General features: G+C 38.4%; 1 protein-coding gene across 2 annotated transcripts in view; it reads left to right on the forward strand.

The window, feature by feature from the left end:
- Nucleotides 1-24,374, forward strand: part of pdss2 (prenyl (decaprenyl) diphosphate synthase, subunit 2) — a 72,371-nt gene that overhangs the window by 7,427 nt on the left and 40,570 nt on the right. For both annotated transcript variants that reach the window (XM_061895747.1, XM_061895748.1), the window contains exon 2: nucleotides 6,076-6,210. In XM_061895747.1, coding sequence (XP_061751731.1) covers nucleotides 6,076-6,210 — 135 coding nt within the window. The remainder of the gene's footprint in view (nucleotides 1-6,075; nucleotides 6,211-24,374) is intronic.

The following is a 24,374-nucleotide window of genomic DNA, read 5'->3' on the forward strand; positions in this document are numbered from 1 at the left end:
GAACCCACACCAAACAACAATGACAAACACATCTTGGTAGAACATCCGCACTGTAACACAACATAAACACAACAGAACAAATACCACAAATCCCATGCATCCCTAACTCTTCCGGGCTACATTATACACTCCCATTACCCCCTCCCCCCCGCCCCCTTCTGTGCGTCGGTGGCCGGTGTTGGGGGGTGGTGGGGTGGGTGGGGGTTTGGTGGTAGCGGGGGTGTATAATGTAGCCCGGAAGAGTTCGGGATACATGGGATTTCACAGTGTGGTGCATATTAGTAAGAGTGCTAAAGTTGTTTATATCACAACCCTCAGTGTAACCTGTACGGCTGTTGAGCAAGTATGCCTTGCAGTCGCTTATGCCTGCAGAAGCCTCATACAACATGTGAATGGGCTGGTAAGCTGTTTGTTACGGTTGTAGAGGGCGCTAAACGCATTGTCAGTCGAGAGAATGGTTGCTCTGAAACTCGTTTTATTGTTTTTACCTGACACTCATAGATTTGCATCGCTAAATTGTACGGATTAAATTGTTAATAATTGATAATTATTTTGTTTAATGTTTTGTTTGTATTTTACTACTCCGTGTCCGCCCTGAGATCGGTAGGTTGTGAATTCAAACCCGGCCCAGTCATACCAAAGACTATAAAAATGGGACTCATTACCTCCCTGCTTGGCACTCAGCATCAAGCGTTGGAATAAGGGGATGGGTCACATACAGAGGACAGATTTCACCACACCTAGTGTGTGTGTGTGTGTGTGTGTGTGTGTGTGTGTGTGTGAGTGAGTGATGATCATTGGTACTTTAACTTTAACTTTGTGCTCAGAGAACGCCTGAGCAGTGCCCAATTGCGCAGGTACGCAGCTTAGAGGGAACATTGCTTCTGAGTCTCATTTGCTAGTATGCATTTTTTCTTATTGATTTTGTCAAACACGAAAGCAAAAATAAGCTTTTGTACGCAACTAGAAGTAAGAAACGCATTCAGATGTCAACACACATAGTGATAACAGCAACGTTTGCTAAATGCACTATTCTGCAGTTATCAACTGAGAGTAAGAAAACCTCTGTCTTTGAAATAGAAGCCAAAGGTTGTAATTACCAATACGCCTAAATTTGATATGACAATACTTTTGAGTGTTGTAAAACGGTGTGTGTGTGTTTGTGTGTGTGTGTGTGCGCGCGTGCGTGTGCGTGCGTGTGCGTGTGCGTGCGTGTGTGCGTGTGTGTGTGTGTGTGTGTGTGTGTGTGTATGTATGTATCAGGGTTTTAGACTTTTTCACAGTTTGTCTCCTGTCATCTTTGTAGGGCTGGTTCATATTTCCCACTATGTCTCTGACTTAGACACGCAGTAGATAAAAATATCCGCAATAGCAGACAGGCAGGTCTCCTTGGTGTGGTATTTCAGTTTTTCATTTCATTCTCTTAAACTGTGCCAAAGCTTACTGTTCTTCAAAGTCTGCGAAAGTCTTGTGGTGTGTTTGCATATGTACATAACAACGTAATACAGTGGAACACTTAAAGGTGACGCTGGTTGACATGCAAGTTCTAATTTCAAAAATATTTTACTTATGGGATGAGATTTGATTTGTTGCTGAGTAAAAAAATAATATTATGCATTTTCGGCCGGTGCAACGTATATTCCGGAGCAATTTATAAACCGAAAAATACGGTAGTTGGGGTGGGGGGGTCTAGTTATAATTAATTACATGTTAATAACATAAAACCATAGAACTTAAACTTATAATAACTAATAATAATTTTGTAGCACAAATTTTGCACAAATGATTGTTTTAACAAGTTGGGGGGGGGGGGGGCTGGGAGGCTGGTTATGAATATTGAAACGTTAATAACTTAAGAACTATAATAGTCAGACCAAAGATTTTTGCAGCACAAATGAATGGGACAAGTCTGGGGTGGGGTGTTTTGGACATGGTGGGGGGCTGGATGACATCACTAATCAGAAAATGTATTTTAAAATAACTTAAAAACCGTAACAGCACAAACGAAAATGTTTGCATCACAAACCAGCACAAACAAAAATGTTCGCATCACAAACCAGCATAGTTTTGGACTAGTTTGTGAAGATTTGTACGAGATAGGGGGGCCAACTTCATACAGGTCTCCGTAGGTTGGTCAAAGTTATGGTGTCACACTTTCCAAGAAGAATGCATTGTGACCTGTTTACAACCTCTTAATGATGACAGCAGCCCATTTCTCTAGCTTCCATCTATGCCCCCTAGCTCACTCGTTTGCATACCACCCTTGCCCCATTCCCTTGCACAAGACCGGGTTTGATTGATTGATGTGTGCTGTTGTGGATAGCGACAAAAATATTAATCATCTCCAACCCTCAGGTCACTGGCCCATATGCTCTTAAAGGAGGACAGCTTCACTCTCTCTACACCTCTGTGTTGTACGCAGCATATCCTTGTTCTACTGTGTAAAAACAAAATAAAAAACATTAGTGACCATAATTACACCTTTTTAGCAGAGTGGAGAGATGGTGTTCCACAAGGTCAGCTCTGTTTTTGGAAAAAGCAGCATAAGGATGGTTTGTGTTAATGGAAGGTGCACAACTTGTGGCGTGTGCCTGTATGTGTTGTGTGTTTTCCATTGCTACAACAGTGAATCACTCGTGTATTCATTCTGCCATCTTTTTTTTTTTTTTTTTTTTTTGCATTCTCATTTCTGCTCAGGCTCTTTTCCACTATGTCTCTCTGCGTTCCCTCCCTCTTTTCATGCTCCATCTCCCACATCCACTCTGTTCTTCACCTCCCCCCGTGGTGCAGAGGTGGGTCTTAGAGCCGGGGGGGTTGCTGCTGGGTTGACGTTGTGGTGGGTGGAAGTTGTGAGGTTGATGTCTGGGCAATGTGGGACATTGAGCAGTGGGGGTGTGGCCGCTTGTCTGCCTCCGAGCCCCTAACGAGAGCTTGATTCATTGCACAAGGGGCTCCCATAGGGACAGAATTAGAGGTGCTCAGTCTAAGCGCTCCCCGGAGACATTAAAAGGATATTTAATCTCGCCACCACACAGGCTGCGTCCATTGCGCTGTGTGCGCGTCTGTTTTAGTTTGTGTGCATGCAAAAAGAAAAATACACTCTTGAAGCAAAACCATGTTCTATTGCTGTATAATCCATCATGTCAGCCTTTTAATTGCAATTTAATATACTTCATCCACACATCCCTTTCAGAAATGCAGTAATTTTTTTGTTGGCTGAAAAAGTAGTTGTGTGGAAAATTGGTATTAGTCAGTGGGCAAACAGAAAAAAAAATGTTTAAAGAAGTTTTTTTAAAGAAAAACTTAGCAAACTGGCTTATTAATCAGGCTTGGCTGTGTTTATTATTAATTACACCACATTAAAAATGTTTAAATTATTAAGTATTCAGTGCACAGCTGCCATAGGCCAGCACTAAGTCCAAAGGAAATTAAGTTGGATGACTTAAACATATTGGATGTGCTTTAGTGTAAATTTAGTGTGAATTTTGCTCCACAGTCACTTTAATAATCCGTATTTTGAGTCCGTCTGCAAGATGTTCCATACAGGACGTAATTCATCTTTCGAAAATGTACAATGTTTAAATATATATTTTGAAAGTCATCACCACAATTTTTTTAATGCACATAGTCGAAAAAAAAACTTGATAAATATTGTATTGTCTTACCTTTTTGTGTTTCCTCACAGCCTGATCAGATGCTGAGAGCTTTACGTATTGTAAATTCCGGTCTATAGCTGGGTGGCTCTTCCGGGTTTCAGACAATGGTCCAGGGCCCTATTAGGCTACTGTTTATTTACCTGAATCAGGATGTATTTTGAAAGGTTTAGAGGCAAATATATAAGCGATCATGAATATTTTTTTAAAAATGTGATGCAGTAAAATTATACACTCTTAAGAAAAATATATTTTTTAATGATTTGAATCATTTATCATCCCCACAACGTTACTGCTTGCTACAACCCCACTTCATCTGATATTTACAGTATTTAGAGAAGAAAAGATTTGAGGCATATCACGTATTTACATCTGAGAGGTCCACGAATTAAGCATTAATTGGTGAAAGACAAAGTTGGACATATTCGTGCATCGCTAAGTTACGTACAGTATTTGATTGACATAAAGAGTGGGCAAAATTGAGCATTTTCAAGCATAAAAATTAGCAGTGCTAAAAAAAAACCCATTAACATCTGAAGCACAATTCTTATTTATGCCAATTACGGTATAAATAAATTCATACATTTTCAATAATCGTTTAAAAAAAAGGTTTAAACAGACATTTTAAAGCAGGCACTCCAGCAACCTCCCGCAGCCCCAAAAGGGACAAGCGGTAGAACATAGATGAATGGATGGATTTTGTAAATAATAGTTTAGGTTATGTGTTTGTGTTACAGCTTAGTTGTTATTGGGCACATAGAATGGTAGTTAATTGTTGTTGTATTACAGTTACACATTATGATTTGTATTGTTTTAGTTCACACCATAGGTAAGACTATTGTTCTGTTTGATCACAGATATGAAATTCCAAAGCCATCTACTTGGAAGACGTTGTAACTACACTCCATTCAGTTCAGAGTGATATTTATGTATAATGTGAAATTGAGCAAATAGCATTAAATCTTAAAAATAAAAAAGCAGTGCCGAGTATTTGTGGCTGTACATTTTTTTTTGTTGCGGGCTGCCAAAATAAATTAATGTATGAGAAACATAGTCATCTTACATTGAGCCTAATAGATATTTAAGCTGAAAACTTAGTCAATTAACCAAGCAATAAATTAAAATTAACTCTCAATAACTTTCCCAGCCTCCATAACCGCTGTGTGCATGCATTTTTATGGGCTGCAAGAGGCAGAGCGGCCACTCTTTGCAGCAGCTGCGGGCGTTTGTACTACATGCACCAAAACTGTAGCAATGATAAGTGCTATAAAACTCTTGACGGTTAGTATGTATTACCGTATCAAATTAAAATGATTGAGAAAAACGTAATTTATTACCACATGTTGATACAATTTTGGACCAACAAGCGTTAGCTTGCTAGCTAATTTAACTACTAACATGAAAAAAATAGACAATGTATTTTCTCTTTAAAAAATGTCATACCCCAATCTAAACTTGTATAAATTCATTACTGCCTAAACAACTAAGATACAGTATTCACATTGAACCATACTTCCCAACCTTGAGACCCCAGAATTTGAAAGCTATTCAAAGGAGGAGAGGAGGTGGTTTAATATATACACTATTTCCTCTAATTGTTCGTGTGTGAGCAAACGCGAAAACGCCATGAGCTTTTAGTGAAGCACATGTGTGCGACATCAGACATGCACCTGTCCCAAACCTGACATAACAGTTTAGGGCTGGGCGATATGGCCTTTTTTTAATATCTCGATATTTTTAGGCCATACTGCGATACACGATACATATCTCGATATTTTGCTTTAGCCTTGAATTAACACTTGATGCAGATAATCACACCCGTATGATGATTCCATGTGTCTACATTAAAACATTCTTCTTCATACTGCATTAATATATGATCATTTTAAACTTTCATGCAGAGAAGGAAATCACAACTATGTCCATTGACTAAAACTGTATTTATTAAACAGTTATCAAGCAGTGGCACAAACATTCATGTCATTTCCAAAACAGAAAGTGCAAGATTGTCAGAGACATTTTTAAAACAAGCTATTAGTGCACTTTTGTGCATGATGTCACTAAGATGACATAAACATAGGGTATACTTGCATTATTATTATGCATTATTATTTCATCAGAGGTTAATTTGGTTTCAAAATAATGTTGGCAATAATAGGTAGGTCAATATATTGTCAAACAAAATTTGTTATTGGCCCAAGCCTATGAATGCTACAAGATATTTAAAACTGCTTCAACAAATTACATCAAACAGTTTATTAATGATTTTCACATGTTAAAATATTTCAAAGTTGATCTGGTGAATATGTGGGCAAATAAATAAATCATACATTAGTTAATAGCAAAATAAGACTGATTATATGATCACTTAATTGATTTCCTATAAAAAACGTATAAAATATTTGTTTTCTTTTCCCTGCAGAGGTTTTGTCTATGACAGCAAGAACAACCTTCAGATGAGAGGACTGGTTGTCCTGCTTCTTTCAAAAGCTGCCGGACCAAATCACACTTCTTCTGATCTCTTAGCCCAGGACATGGTCAGTGGTATCTATCCCAGGTAACTCATTCATGTGACTAGCACTGGTTAAACATACATAATGCTTTAAATGCTAGCTATAATATTTTCATTCACAAAAAAATTAAACACATGTTGACATACTTGCCAACCTTGAGACCTCCGATTTTGGGAGGTGGGGGTTTGGACGTGGAGGTGGTGGAGCGGGGGGCGTGGTTGGAGGCGTGGTTAAGAGTCAAATATTTTATATATATATATATATATATATATATATATATATATATATATATATATATATATAATACTTGACTTTCAGTGAATTCTAGCTATATATATATATATATTATATATATATATATATACACATACATAATACATACATATAAATAAAAGAAATACAGTGTTCATTTATTTACACATACACACATAACACTCATCTACTCATTGTTGAGTTAAGGATTGAAATGTCCATCTTTGTTCTACTCTCTGTCACTATTTTTCTAACCATATGCATGCACAGCTAGACTCTCTGGCAGAGAAGAAGTCTAGCAAAACTCCTAGCCATTATGGACAACACCTTCCATCCACTACACTCGAACCTTGCGGAGAGAATGAGCATGTTCAGTGGAAGGCTCAGACTCCCAAAATGTAACACGGAACGACACAGGAGGTCCTTCATACCGACAGCCATCAGACTGTATAATGCATATGTTCCTTGACTGCACTTAAATGTAGAATATATTTATATTATTCATATATTTATATATATATATATATATATATATATATATATATATATATATATATATATATATATATATATATATATATATATGAGATAGGCGCCAGCGCCCCCCGAAAGGGAATAAGCAGTAGAAAATGGATGGATGGATTTTATATATATATATATATACATATATATATAATATATTATATATATTATATTATTCATTATTATCATTGTTTATTGTGAGCGAACTGTGGTGCTGAATTAAATAACGCACATTATATTCTACATTCTATTCTATTCTATGTACTGTAGATGGCAGTATTGTCCTGTTTAAGAGTGTCACAAGTTCACAACATTAGAGCTTACGGCAGACAAACTGCTTTACGGTAGACGAAAATGTGACTGCTGTTGTTGTGTGTTATTACCGGGCTGGGAGGACTTTAATGAAACTGCCTAACAAAAAAACCCACATAAAAAACCAAGAACTCGCCCTCGATCATTTTACAGGTATAACGTCATTGGGCAGGCTCGCTCTTTATACTGTGGGAAAGCGGACGTGAAAACAGGCTGTCGACACGTCACTCAGGTCCGCTTGGAGCTGGAGGGGGCGTGTCCTCCAGCTACGCCTGAATTTCGGGAGATTTTTGGGATAAAATTTGTCCCGGGAAGTTTTCGGGAAATAGGCAGTCTCCCGGAAAATCTGGGAGGGTTGGCAAGTATGCATGTTGATATTAACGCACTAATTTTTCATACAAATAACGCCTTCTGGTTTTGTATGTAGTACTAGGGCAAAAAGAAGAAAACTGACTTAATGAGGTGTTCTAGTTTCTAATATCTAATTGGTTGTATAAATGGTCATAATTTGTATGCATATATATATATATATATATATATGTGGATATATATATATGTGGATATATATATATTAGGGCTGAGCGATATGGCCTTTTTTTAATATCTCAATATTTTAGGCCATATCGCGATACAGGATATATATCTCGATATTTTGCCTTAGCCTTGAATGAACACTTGATACATATAATCACAGCAGTATGATGATTCTATGTGTCTACATTAAACATTATTGTTCATACTGCATTAATATATTCTCATTTTAAACTTTCATGCAGGGAAGGAAATCACAACTAAGTCAATTGACCAAAACTGTATTTATTAAAGAGTTATTAGCAGGTGACTTTTCAAATGATGCTACATATTAGCAGTAATGCTACTTTTGGTACAACACTTGTGACCAACACTTGACAATTTAATGTTGTCTATTCGACATCTTCCCGCTTGAATCCAAACCACCGCCAGACAATGGATCCGCTGCTGTTTTTCTTGGGAATTAATTCTTCCTACATTTGTTACCAGATTCGCACCTTCTCTCCCTTGTATTACCACTCGCACGGCTCGCTTGCATCACAGCTAACGTTACCCAGTCTGCTACCTCTCTGCTCCGTGAGGGCGTATACGTATGTGATGTATGACGTGAAAGTATGTGACGTGTGTAAGAAGGTGCGCTTGTCTGTCTGTGAGAAGGAAAGACAAGAAAGAGCGAGGAGAGTAAGGCGTTATTAAACAGACATTTTTTCATCTTATTTAAACATATAGCTTATTGCGCTTTATTTGCTAACTGGATGACACATTTTTTGTGCTTACTGTATTGTCAGTTTAGGAGAAGGGCGGTGGCTGTTTTTTGTGGGGCGGGAATGTTGTGCGCACCCAGTTTAGAGAGATGCTTCTGCAAGAGTTTTGGGGTGCCCCCCCCCCCAGGCCACTTTTCTGTTTTTCTTTTATTTGCAGCAGTCATCTTTGCCTCTATCCAGCAACTCTGTGGTAAATTTTCACTCCCTATTCAACATTTTTTTTTAGAAATGTACACATCCGCAGTTTTGCAGCGAGGCGGAAAACACTGTAATCGGTTGGCTTTTAGTACTTGTCCTGTGTTGATGCGATTCAATCATGAGGCATACTGCCCACCTTTGCAAAAACCTTTTCTTTGTTAGCAATTAAAGTATTGTAACACGGCACCAGTTTCAATCCCATACTTATCATTGTTTATTAGCTACAAAGGAAACTAACAAGATATAACATGTTAAGTGTCATGGTTTCTCACCAGAAAACACTGTCCCAAGAAATGAATGGCTGATGCAGAACTTAGAAAGACTCACAACGGTGCCTCTAGGGACAGCGTAGTGACTACAGTACACAGAAGCATAAACTAGCTGGAGCCACAACAGTTGGATAAAAGAGCCGCAGGTTGCCAACCCCTGCTCTAAGTGGACTTTTTGGGGTAGCACCTTAGACATCTACCCTTAGCAAATCCAAAAATATTTTTGTAGCATTCACTACATTGTTGGCTAGAAGACTCATTATGTCAAATTGGAAGACAACAACGCCTCCCCGACACACCCACTGGATTAAAGATATTCTCTATTTTCTCAAACTAGATAAAATTAGACTGACATTGAACGGTCTTTCTGTAAAGTTTCAGGAAGTATGGAGTGGTTTCCTAAAATATGTAAAAGAGACTGATCTCAATTTGAACCCTGATTGAAAAATAATTAAAAGGTAGATAATTTGTCACTGCACTGGGTTGGGTACATTCAGGAGTGCAATGGTCTGTGGCTTCATGTCAATATTTGCCTGTACTTATTTGACTGAGGCAGCCATGTTTAGTTCCGTAAACACGATGTTAAGCGTTCGCATTAGAAAATCCTGGTTAGTTTTTTTTGGTAATGTGAAAGATTACATAAAAAGATGAGATTTAACAAACAATCCAATTTAGGCATCATACCCTGCAGTGTGAACGTGGCCTCTCATTGATATCCACATATGAAAGAAGCCTGGGTCGGCTTTGAAAAAAATTGTATTGTACTGTTGACATTGACATGAAAAAACAGATAAATGTCACATATCGAGATTTAACAATCATAGATTTTGAGTGCACGATTATAGTCTGAATAATCATCACGGTTTCACGATTATCACAATTAATATGCATTGACTAATTTGTATGAAATCACAGACAATCCTGAGGGATTTTTATGTGTTATTTATTAGAACTAACAGTCATCAAATAATATATTATATAAAGTACATACAAACATTTTTTTTATTAATAATAAAGTAATATTAATATAAGACTAAGGTTAACTTTATTGATCCTCTATTGGACAATGTTACTTACGCAGGTAGTGAAATCAAGTATTATTGTTATCAACTGTCATCAATGCTGTTTATACATGTTTAATAATCTATCATGGTATGTTAATTAGTGGAATTATCATAATTTTATCTCATGGTATAGAGCTGTTCATATATTAGCTCCTTATGTTATTGTTTTACACTTGTTATAGTAACTTACAATGTCTATAGTTTATTCAACACAAACATGAAGAAGCAATTTCTAACATTAACAGTCACTGAATGAAGACCTTGACAGGAGTACCTGTTGCTGTTTATTGACATTGAACTGACTCAATGCTAAGCTACTGATTGTAAGTGACACCTTTTTTTTAACTCTCTACTAGCTCAATACTTCATGAAGTAACCTGTAAGTTGCTGCTAACATAATTTTTAAGTCTTACCTTTACTCTGGTGTGTAAAGCTTCACCATATTGAATATATACGGCCTTTGAATCGCAACTTTCTTTGGGTAGGTTTTGCAAATGGGTGAACCAGTGTTTTCAAAGACTTCCAGGTCATTTTTTAAGTACCCAAAATGATCCCACATTTGTTTAGGTGGTAAAAGTTTGCTTCTTTGTCCCATTGCCCTTTTTGAGCTATTGTAGCATACCAGCGTGTCTTTCAATAGGTGTGTTTAAACGCGTGGACCGCTTGTGTAACTTTGTTCTATGCAGGTTATGCTATAACATAACAGCATAATGTCTGTTTATAGCAAGTGAGGAGGACTCAAACACACGTATGGTGGACCCTTTACGATTAACTAACCGTGACGTTTTTAATCACGGTTTATAGTAATACTGGATATTGTTTCATCCCTAGTCACATGGGCAAAACAATCACAATTGACCTGCAGTGTGAACATTGCCTATGAGTAACAGTTACATGTTATAGAAGTGAAGGTATACAATTCCAGGTGTTAAAAGGTGTCCAAAGGCGTACACTTTTTAGCTCAGGTCCTTTCTGCCTGTCTTCCACACATCATCAGCATGCGTGGGCACGCCAAGTGGTTTCCAAAAGTGACTGCTGCTGGTGTGTTTGGCTTGACGTGTAATATGGGGGCCTGAAAGGGTTCTTTATTACTGCTTGCTGGCACAACGCTTGTATGTTTATAGTGGAAAAGTCCTAATATTGGACTTAATTGCCATAAACCAGCCAGAGAGGAAGAGCTCAAGACTGGTCAACCTGTTTTGCCTACTCTCACCTTATGTTGCTTGAATTACTGTCACACCGGTTCACCGACACAACATGCATTCCCTCATTGTAGTGTGATGGACAGCCTGACCCCACACGCTGGATGACTTGATCGCCTCATTTATGCTTCCTCCCGCTCTTCCTCTCACCTCTCTCGGGCTCATTAGTGCACCTCTGTTGATGGCGAGATGGAAGGTGGGGGATGATTGAAACCTCTGGGGGATGGTCTCCTCCCTCCTGACAGGCAGCATTTGTAAAAAATTCTCCACTCTGCTGCCTGACACTGATGATTCACCAAAATATAGCAATGACTGATGGACAGACGGTTAGGATGGATGGATATGTTGATAGGGAGCTTGGGCATACAAATAGAGGCACAGAGATAAAATACGGTACATGAGGCAGAGAGACCGTCCAAAGAATGAATGACTGTATATATTCATATGCATACCACTGAACATATCACACTGTCTGTCTGATAGACACTCCACTTTGAATTCACACTCACATCTTCTAGGCTGTATTTGATGGTAAGGCAGACAGCCGGGGGAGGAAAATGGCATAGAACACTCAGGACGAGAGGCGTGGTGAGGGGCGTTCCAACTCTGCAAGATGGCATCAGTTGCTATGCAACCGGGTACCAAAGCTATTTATACACAAGCCCCCTTGTCCCCCTTTTTTCCTCCCAATGCCCCACAGCCAGAGACCTGGACTAAAAGATAAGGTGTGGGATGGAAAGTGCAACCTGGAGTCTGAACTTTGTGCTTTTGTTCAAAGCTAATTTGTGTTTCATTAAACTTTTTTGATTTGATAATCATTATGAAACATTACAGTAAAAGTGCTTACTAAAGATAAAATGTGTTGCCATTTCATTTACACCATATTAGTTATCGTTTTAATTAGAGCTGTTCCGATTAGGGTTTCATGCTCCCGATTCCGATACCGATCATCCACGCGTGGATACCAATCTCATTTATTTGTGGTACATTTTCCACTTAATTTATGGTGAATACTATTGTCAGTTTAACATTATCAACAAAGAACAAATTACTCCATTCATCGATCCAATTTCTACCGCTTGTCCCTCTTGGGGTTACGGGAGCCTATCCCATCTGCACCCGGGCGGAAGTTGGGGTAAACTCGGGACAAGTTGCCACCTCATCGCAGAGCCAACACAGATAGACCGACAACATTCACACTCACATTAACACACTATGGCAGGGAAGGGCAAACTACGGCCCGGGGGCCACATCCGACCCGTTGGCCTTTTTAATCCGGCCCGCCAAATATTAGAACACAATTAGGCAAAGATGTTTTGAGAATTGCCACAACAAAACTAATACTAGACTTCGACGCATTGGCAAAAAAAATGGTGATCAACGACACTGCTTCCTTTGAAAGAGAGTGTAAGTGTTAACCCTGTAATACCATTTTTTATGTTTCTTCGAGGTTATGATATGGTATTGTTGAAAATAGATGTATAGCCCATTTTTGGGAAGTCTACTCTTGGTTCCAACAGGTATGATATGGTTTGGAATGCATCATGTGTTCACCCGGCCCATCTGTCAAATTTCAATAGCCTATTTTGCCCCTGAGCCAAAAAGTTATTGTTGCCAATCAACCTACAGTATCCCTAGGTGCATATCTTTGGAGGTGGGAAGAAGCCGGGGTACCCGGAGGGAGAATATGCAAACTCCACACAGAAAGACCCCAGGGATCAAACCCTGGACCGTCGTATTATGAACAGCAACATCACCCCTGTTACACCGTGCTGCCCATAAAGAATAAAAAAAATGATGGTCGCTGGCGCCATGACCAGGTACTCAAAGCAGTTGCTGAGAGCATTGCCTCAGCCATCAGCACCAGCAAGCAACATCATGCGCCTAAGATGGCAATCTCATTCATCAAAGCTGGAGAGAAACCTCGTGCATGTCCACAGACAACAACAGGACTCTTCTACTCAGCTCCTGATTGGCCGTTACACATTGACCTGGGAAAACAACTGAGGTTCCCCCAGCACATTGCAACAACATTTCTCCGGCCAGACATGATCATTATCTCAAAGGCTTCAAAACACCTGATCATGATGGAACTAACAGTGCCTTTGGAGGAGCGAATTGAGGAAGCCAGCAAAAGGAAACATGCCAAGTATCAGGAACTGGTGGAGGAGTGCATGGGCAGGGGCTGGGGGACTTTCTATGAGCAAATAGAAGTTTGCTCCCGTGGCTTTGCAGGACGTTCCCTCTGCAAAGTCCTTGTCCGATTGGGAGTCACAGGGGCGGCCAAAAGGAGGGCCGTTCAATCCGCAAGTGAAGCGGCAGAGAAAGCCACGAGGTGGTTGTGGCTGAAAAGGGCAGATCCGTGGGTTGCTACTGGAACACAAGCAGGCACTGGATCACCCCGGCTGGGTCACCTGGATAAGGGTGTCTGATGTTGCGAGACCCGAAACACCCGATGAATCCAGAATACATCAGTGAGGATGTGACCCAGTGCATCCAGGAGATGTATCTTTCAAGTGTGTGTGTGTGTGTGTGTGTGTGTGTGTGTGTGTGTGTGTGTGTGTGTGTGTGTGTGTGTGTGTGTGTGTGTATAAACATCCATTTTCTACCGCTTATTCCCTTCGCGGTGGCAGGGGGTGCTGGAGCCTATCTCCGCTATACTATATGTATGTATGTATGTATGTATATATATATATATATATATATATATATATATGAAGAGTTCATACGCAAAAACCGATAAACGCCATTTTGATAAAGTTTAGCCCAGCCTCGGTAATATATAGTCCACCACTTCTATTGTGGTATACCAAAATCAATTTGTTTGCAAATGCAGACAAATGCCGCTTTTAACGTCATTTAGTTCAGCGATTTATTGCAAAGGCCGATAAGCGCCATGGATCATTTATCACAAAAGCCGATATATCCGTTTGCCCAACCAGCGCTGCAGTACGGGATCACGTGACAAACAAAATGGCAGCGCGCTCGGACTCACTCAGTGTTGTTATCCACGCATGAATAATTTGGAAGCTTCTCCTGTGAACACTGTTAAGCCAGCGAAAAAAACTGACGTGTTGAAGTTATTTGATGTTGGCGCTAGCACGCGTGTCCGTGAGTTTTACACCGCCGCGTTAAACGATGTTGTCGAGCATGGAGCTAATGTCGATAGCGATGATGAGTGAGCTGTTGTCTGCACAGGAGTGTTTTTGATAGGCAAACCAGGTTGAGCATTTGTGCTTGTTTTATTAATAAAACATTGTCTTCATTGCAACACTGTTTTTTTGTTTTTTCATTTTGTGCTGAAAAGCACAAGGTAAATATGTGAGGTCACAGTTCCAAAAAAGCATGTCCGGTTAGCAAGTACGAAAAAACAATGTTCGCAGGGACAGCTAGATTTATACGTACCAAGGGATCGAAACTGTTAAATAATGAAGTAAATAAATGTGAACAGTTGTTACCTTGAAATGTGGCTTTCGATAAATTTCACGTTCTGTTTTTCTCTCTATCTTTATCTTGAATATTATGCGAAATAACGACCGCAAAGAAAACGATTTTGGAGATATCTGTTTTTGCAACATATCATAATTTGGATATATCTGCTTTTGACGTAAAACCACATCAAACACTCTTATTTGAAAGCCATTCATTACATCAGCATTTCTTAAAAGTTTAGGCTTTCATGACTTGCTTATTTTGATATTAAATAAACCATTGTATGCTTGTATATGTACCGGCAACACCAGCAGGCAGAAAATCGTTAATATACAGAATCGGTCAAAATGGATTTATCTGCTTTTGCATATGAACTCTTCATATATATATATATATATATATATGTGTGTATGTGTATATGTATATATATATATATATATATATATATATATATATATATATATATATATATATATATATATATGTGTGTATGTGTATATGTATATATATATATATATATATATATATATATATATATATATATATATATATATATATAATATGTGTATATGTATATATATATATATATATATAATATGTGTATATGTATATATATATATATATATATATATACAAACCCTGTTTCCATATGAGTTGGAAAGTTGTCTTAGATGTAAATATAAACGGAATACAATGATTTGCAAATCATTTTCAACCCATATTCAGTTGAATATGCTACAAAGACAAGATATTTGATGTTCAAACTGATAAACTTTTTTTTTTTGCAATTAATCATTAACTTTAGAATTTGATGCCAGCAACACGTGACAAAGAAGTTGGGAAAGGTGTCAAAAAATACTGTTAAGGTTTAGGAATGATCATCAAACACTTCTATGGAACATCCCACAGGTGTGCAGGCTATTTGGGAACAGTTGGGTGCCATGATTGGGTATGTCCTTTGTTATCTTTGATATCTGATGTTTCCCTCTTACACACATGTAAGAGGGATGTGTACTATGGATATGAGCTTGTTTTTTTCCTTGGCCTCAGTCTGTACCCCCTCTTCAGGAGCCCAGGCTTAGACCAATTTTTTTTTCTTTTGTTATATTTTAATCTTTTATTTATTTTTTCCCATTCCCCCCACTTGTTTACCTGTATCTCACCTTTTTTGTAAGGGGCACCGGAAGTTGGCAGATCCGTCAGCAATGCTGTTCTGTCTCCCGGTAATGTTTGTCTGATTTTGAATGGGATTGTGCTGAAACTTTTAATTTCCCCTCGGGGATTAATAAAGTATGTCTGATTATGATTGAAGTGAAGTGAAGTGAATTATATTTATATAGCGCTTTTCTCTAGTGACTCAAAGCGCTTTACATAGTGATACCCAATATCTAAGTTACATTCAAACACCGGGAGCAGGTGGGTAAAGTGTCTTGCCCAAGGACACAACGGCAGTGACTAGGATGGCGGAAGCGGGAATCGAACCTGCAACCCTCAAGTTGCTGGCACGGCCACTCTACCATCCGAGCTATACCGCCCCGATTCTGATATATTTAAATGTGTGTGTATATAAATGTATGTATGTGTGTATATATGTGTGTGTATATATATATATATGTATGTGTGTATATATAAATATATATGTGTGTATATATATATATATATATATAATAAATACTGTATGTACATATATAAATGTATGTATATAAATATACATATGTATATATACACATGTATATTAATTTATATCCACATACAGTATATGGGTAAATATATGTATATATGCACATATGTGTATATATATATATATACACTTATAAATGTTTATGTATAGATATATGTCTATATATACATATATACTGTACATAAATGAGTTTTTATACGGTATGTATACATATGTATTTGCATATGTAAATATATGCATATGTATATATGTAAATATGAATAGTTATGTATGTACGTACGTGTCTATAAGTGTATACATGTATGTGTACATATTTATTCATATGCTTATGTATGTGCACATATGTATATGTACTTATATGCATACTGTATGTATATATGCATATGTATATATGAATCTGTATATACTGTATGTGTATGTATTTACAGTATTTACATATGCATATGTGTACATGTACAGTATATACAGTATATATACAGATATATGTATATTAGTGTAGGAGAGCGGTTCCACGCTGTGTATGGAGACACATAATTAGCTGAAAGCCGCTTTTCAGGGTGACAGAATCAGCATTTGTGATTGTCGTTAAAATGGCATTAATCGAAAATGACCGATATTACTTTTTCACAAAAATTGTCCCGTACCGTTTGGTGATACCTTGAGCGTTTGATGAGGCAATTGTAGGCACTGCTGAAATTAATCCAGCTACATGATGGTGTTTCAAGCAATTTATTATTTGACCCTTTGCACGTTAGGAGCAGAATTTAAAGCAGAACTTAGAAATCTCGCAGAAGTCTGGCTTAAATTGTATAATTTAAATAAATATATTTAAATGTAAATTATTGCAGCTGAGATAGGCTCCAGCGACCCCGGACGGGACAAGCGGTAGAAATGGATGGATGGATGAATATAATGTTATAAAATTAATCAGAAATAAATGATAAATGGGTTGTACTTGTATAGCGCTTTTCTACCTTCAAGGTACTCAAAGCGCTTTGACACTACTTCCACATTTACCCATTCACACAAACATTCACACACTGATGGAGGGAGCTGCCATGCAAGGCGCTAACCAGCACCCATCAGGAGCAAGGGTGAAGTGTCTCGCTCAGGACACAACGGACGTGACGAGGTTGGTACTAGGTGGGATTTGAACCAGGGACCCTCGGATTGCGCACGGCCACTCTTCCACTGCGCCACGCCGTCCCCAAAAAAACAAACATTAAAAAACTTTAAATGTATTTTTCCTAAATATTATTATTATCATTTTTTTTAAATACTTTTTTTTAGGCCAACCCTGCGCTTACTCACTGTACGAATAAGCCAGCAGCCAAGAGGAGCATTTTTACCATCTAACCTGTTATAAAATGTTTTTTAAATACCTTTTACACTCAATAAATTGCGAGAATCGAATTCAATATTTACCATATGATCTCCCAAAATTTAGTAGAACAAAAATGAATGAAGCCATTTTTAGTGTCTCAAAAATAAACTATACCATTACTTGCTGAACCTTGTCATTTTTTTGTGAAAGTCAAGCATAAGCACAATCTCCGTTGATTTGTAATTAAAATGTAAAACATTCCCAACAACTAAAATGTGCATCATTTTTTCTAGGTTCAGATTTGCATTAGATGTATTAGCAATGTTTAACTTTTTAACATTCCTATCGTACCATACCAGCATAAACAGTCAGTAATAAAACTAAATAAGACAGTCAAACAAAAACTACTTTGATGCCTGGAAAGCACAGAATGGTGTTTGTAGAGCGATGCTTTCACCTTTTTAAGAATAATTGTGTCGTTTGAAAGCATCAATGGCACAGGTTGCTTGTTAAGTATGTATTGTAATGGAAACTCAAGGGTTGATTGTGTAATGGAAAAATATACTTATTTTCAGCACAGTAATAATTTGCCATTTGCTGTAAAAATTCTCAGGTAATATTCATGCTAGCCATTAATGAAAATTTTAGCATACTACTAGGGTAGCATGTAGAACCAGCACAGCAGAGCTAAACCGTCGCTTGGGATGCTGATGTTGATTATTTTTGTAATTGAGTAATCTACGTATTAGTTTGTTTGATTAATCGAGTAGTTGAATACAGCAACCTTTATACCCTCAATGTGTATTTTAGGGAAAATAGTTAAGATAAACAAAAAAAAAATCAGCTTGCCATACGTAACTTTCATTCTACTTTCTAATAAATGCACATCACCAAAAATACAAGTTCCTACACTAGCCTACTGCATCAGTTTGAATCATCTGAAAGGTGTATCAAAATGCAAGATAGTTGGAGTATTCAGTCTCTGATTATGGTCGTCTCTTGGATTTGGCTACATTTTACAGTTATATTAAAATGAGCCGCGACTCTTTTTTTTTTTTAACAATGGTTTCGCCTCTCAAAGGCTGTCAAGAGCGACACCTTGAGAACAGGCCACTGTCAAAGAACATTTTTTTCCTCTCACTTGAAGCTTGAACCTATTAACTTTCCTCAAGGGAGAGCATTGTGTTGAGCTGCAACACTCAGCATAGAAACCAGGCAGACAATGGGTGTGATTGAGGAAAAGGAAAATAGATGACATTATTGAATGTTAATCACATCTTTTTTTTTTAACTGACATTGAACATTGTAATTACCTGGCTACATACAAGGTGTGTGTGTGTGTGTGTGCATCTGTTTGTGTGTGTGTGACTCTGGAAGTATGGTAGGCTCATCAGATTCTCGCTGTGGCAGAAAAAAGGTAAGTGGCTATCAGGGCACCCGACCCTGTCTGGATGAATCCCTCCTGTCGCAGCGCCGTGAACTCCTTCCATATGGAGAGGGGCCTAATTATCCCCCACCAATGACTGAATCAACATTTGATTATATCCTCCCTAAGGCTGCCCTGAAAGGCTCTATTCAAAGACTTGCACAATCAAAAATGGTTGTTATATGCTAATGATGAATGTATTTTAATTTTGAACACTACTACTCAGAAGCAAAACCAATGGGGTTTTATGCATTTTAGTACGTAATTTGTCTCCTTATATTGTATATTAATTTCCTCCTTTTATTGATTAGTATTTTAGTATCTCAATCTATCCATCCATCCATACGAGGTGGGGTCGCCAGAGCAGCAATCAAAGCAGTAAGCCCACTTTCCTCCCCCCAGCCACTTCATCCAGCTCTTCTCGGAGGATCCAGAGCAGCTCCCAGGCCAGCTGGGAGACATAGTCTCCCGAACATGTCATCTGTCCCCCCGGTGGCCTCTGACCGGCCAGACGTGCCCTAAACACCCTTCCAGGAGGGAATCCGGGGAGCATCCTGAGTATATGCCCTAACCGAGTCTAGGTCAGAAGCACACCATCCCCACCATGCATGGTGTTGACAGTGCACTGCTTTCCCCTACTGAGACTGCGGATGGTGGTCCAGAATCGCTTCAAAGCTGTCCGGACGTCGTTTTCATGGCTTCCCAGAACTCATCCCATGTCCGAGTTTTTGCCTCTACATCCGCCAAAACCGCAAGCCACTTAGCCTGATAGTACCTGTCGGCTGCCTCTAGAGTCCCATAGGCCAAAAGGACCCAATAGTACTCCTCCTTCAGCTTGACTGCATCGACACCAGCTGGTTCTGGGATTACCGCTACAGCAGGCACCAACCACCTTGAAGCCACAGCTCCGATCTGATGCTCCAACAATAGAGGCACGGAACATGGTCACTCAATGTCCAGCGCCTCGCTCATGACATGTTTGAAGTTCTTCCGCAGGTGGGAATTTAAACTCTCTCTGACAGGAGACTGCTATTCAGCTCAATTTTGTTTCATCGTACCACAGAACTTTCCTCCAGAAGGTCTTATCTTTTTCAGATGAAACAAAAATCTAGCTTTTTGGCCACAATACCCAGCAATATGTTTGGAGGAGAAAAGCTGAGGCCTTTAATCCCAGGAGCACCGTCCCTACCGTCAAGCGTTGTGGTGGTAGTAATATGCTCTGGGCCGGTTTTGCTGCCAATAGGACTGGTGGTTTAAATGGGACAATAATAAGGAGGATTACTTCCAAATTCTTCAGGACAACCTAAAATCATCAACCCGGAGGTCGGGTATTTGGTGCAGTTGGGTGTTTCAACAGGACAATGACCCAAACACATGTCAAAAGTGTTAAAGGAATGGCTAAATCAGGCTACAATTAAGGTTTTAGAATGGCCTTCCCAAAGTCCTGACGTGTGGACAATAGTGAAGAAACAAGTCCATGTCAGAAAGCCAACAAATTTAGCTGAACTGCACCAACTTTGTGAAGAGCAGTGGTCAAAAATTCAACCTGAAGCTTGCCAGAAGCTTGTGGATGGCTACCAAAAGCGCCTTATTGCAGTGAAACTTGTCAAGGGACATGTAAACAAATATTAACATTGCTGTATGTATACTTTTGACCCAACAGATTTGGTCACATTTTCAGTAGACCCATAATAAATTCATAAAAGAACCAAACTTATTGAATTTTTTTTTTTTGACCAAGAAGTATGCGCTCCAGTCACTCTGTCACTAAAAAATAAGAGTTGTAGCAATTATTGGAAACTCAAGACAGCCATGACATTATGTTCTTTACATGTGTATGTAAACTTTTGACCACAACTGTATTATCCTAATTGACCTTTTTTGTAACACGGGTCATGACTGTAGTGTACTTCTGTAATTATTTCCCCATATTTCTGCACAATAACTCAAATAAGGTAACACTCGCGAGCAGCAGAGAATATGGAGTGATTTTTGGTCGAGGACATATTTTGCTTTATTCATTGAAATATTTCTTGCCACCTGATGTATATTTTTATGACATTTTCTGTTAATGTTATCACTTATTATCACACCCCAAAATGTTATTTATTTTACTCAATCAGTGTGTATTCCGTCTATTTGTATTTGTGTTTGACTTTCTTATCGACTGTTACTGAATAGCATTATTTTACATTTGCTGAGATTTTACATTCTTTGAAATGTATGTTTGAGACCTCCGATTTTGGGAGGTGGGGGTTTGGACGTGGAGGTGGTGGAGCGGGGGGCGTGGTTGGAGGCGTGGTTAAGAGTCAAATATTTTATATATATATATATATATATATATATATATATATATATATATATATATATATATAATACTTGACTTTCAGTGAATTCTAGCTATATATATATATATATTATATATATATATATATACACATACATAATACATACATATAAATAAAAGAAATACAGTGTTCATTTATTTACACATACACACATAACACTCATCTACTCATTGTTGAGTTAAGGATTGAAATGTCCATCTTTGTTCTACTCTCTGTCACTATTTTTCTAACCATATGCATGCACAGCTAGACTCTCTGGCAGAGAAGAAGTCTAGCAAAACTCCTAGCCATTATGGACAACACCTTCCATCCACTACACTCGAACCTTGCGGAGAGAATGAGCATGTTCAGTGGAAGGCTCAGACTCCCAAAATGTAACACGGAACGACACAGGAGGTCCTTCATACCGACAGCCATCAGACTGTATAATGCATATGTTCCTTGACTGCACTTAAATGTAGAATATATTTATATTATTCATATATTTTATATATATATATATATATATATATATATATATATATATATATATATATATATATATATATATATATATATATGAGATAGGCGCCAGCGCCCCCCGAAAGGGAATAAGCAGTAGAAAATGGATGGATGGATTTTATATATATATATATATACATATATATATAATATATTATATATATTATATTATTCATTATTATCATTGTTTATTGTGAGCGAACTGTGGTGCTGAATTAAATAACGCACATTATATTCTACATTCTATTCTATTCTATGTACTGTAGATGGCAGTATTGTCCTGTTTAAGAGTGTCACAAGTTCACAACATTAGAGCTTACGGCAGACAAACTGCTTTACGGTAGACGAAAATGTGACTGCTGTTGTTGTGTGTTATTACCGGGCTGGGAGGACTTTAATGAAACTGCCTAACAAAAAAACCCACATAAAAAACCAAGAACTCGCCCTCGATCATTTTACAGGTATAACGTCATTGGGCAGGCTCGCTCTTTATACTGTGGGAAAGCGGACGTGAAAACAGGCTGTCGACACGTCACTCAGGTCCGCTTGGAGCTGGAGGGGGCGTGTCCTCCAGCTACGCCTGAATTTCGGGAGATTTTTGGGATAAAATTTGTCCCGGGAAGTTTTCGGGAAATAGGCAGTCTCCCGGAAAATCTGGGAGGGTTGGCAAGTATGCATGTTGATATTAACGCACTAATTTTTCATACAAATAACGCCTTCTGGTTTTGTATGTAGTACTAGGGCAAAAAGAAGAAAACTGACTTAATGAGGTGTTCTAGTTTCTAATATCTAATTGGTTGTATAAATGGTCATAATTTGTATGCATATATATATATATATATATATATGTGGATATATATATATGTGGATATATATATATTAGGGCTGAGCGATATGGCCTTTTTTTAATATCTCAATATTTTAGGCCATATCGCGATACAGGATATATATCTCGATATTTTGCCTTAGCCTTGAATGAACACTTGATACATATAATCACAGCAGTATGATGATTCTATGTGTCTACATTAAACATTATTGTTCATACTGCATTAATATATTCTCATTTTAAACTTTCATGCAGGGAAGGAAATCACAACTAAGTCAATTGACCAAAACTGTATTTATTAAAGAGTTATTAGCAGGTGACTTTTCAAATGATGCTACATATTAGCAGTAATGCTACTTTTGGTACAACACTTGTGACCAACACTTGACAATTTAATGTTGTCTATTCGACATCTTCCCGCTTGAATCCAAACCACCGCCAGACAATGGATCCGCTGCTGTTTTTCTTGGGAATTAATTCTTCCTACATTTGTTACCAGATTCGCACCTTCTCTCCCTTGTATTACCACTCGCACGGCTCGCTTGCATCACAGCTAACGTTACCCAGTCTGCTACCTCTCTGCTCCGTGAGGGCGTATACGTATGTGATGTATGACGTGAAAGTATGTGACGTGTGTAAGAAGGTGCGCTTGTCTGTCTGTGAGAAGGAAAGACAAGAAAGAGCGAGGAGAGTAAGGCGTTATTAAACAGACATTTTTTCATCTTATTTAAACATATAGCTTATTGCGCTTTATTTGCTAACTGGATGACACATTTTTTGTGCTTACTGTATTGTCAGTTTAGGAGAAGGGCGGTGGCTGTTTTTTGTGGGGCGGGAATGTTGTGCGCACCCAGTTTAGAGAGATGCTTCTGCAAGAGTTTTGGGGTGCCCCCCCCCCCAGGCCACTTTTCTGTTTTTCTTTTATTTGCAGCAGTCATCTTTGCCTCTATCCAGCAACTCTGTGGTAAATTTTCACTCCCTATTCAACATTTTTTTTTAGAAATGTACACATCCGCAGTTTTGCAGCGAGGCGGAAAACACTGTAATCGGTTGGCTTTTAGTACTTGTCCTGTGTTGATGCGATTCAATCATGAGGCATACTGCCCACCTTTGCAAAAACCTTTTCTTTGTTAGCAATTAAAGTATTGTAACACGGCACCAGTTTCAATCCCATACTTATCATTGTTTATTAGCTACAAAGGAAACTAACAAGATATAACATGTTAAGTGTCATGGTTTCTCACCAGAAAACACTGTCCCAAGAAATGAATGGCTGATGCAGAACTTAGAAAGACTCACAACGGTGCCTCTAGGGACAGCGTAGTGACTACAGTACACAGAAGCATAAACTAGCTGGAGCCACAACAGTTGGATAAAAGAGCCGCAGGTTGCCAACCCCTGCTCTAAGTGGACTTTTTGGGGTAGCACCTTAGACATCTACCCTTAGCAAATCCAAAAATATTTTTGTAGCATTCACTACATTGTTGGCTAGAAGACTCATTATGTCAAATTGGAAGACAACAACGCCTCCCCGACACACCCACTGGATTAAA

The sequence above is a fragment of the Nerophis ophidion genome, linkage group LG03 (assembly GCF_033978795.1).
Source record: "Nerophis ophidion isolate RoL-2023_Sa linkage group LG03, RoL_Noph_v1.0, whole genome shotgun sequence".
NCBI classification, from domain to species: domain Eukaryota; kingdom Metazoa; phylum Chordata; class Actinopteri; order Syngnathiformes; family Syngnathidae; genus Nerophis; species Nerophis ophidion.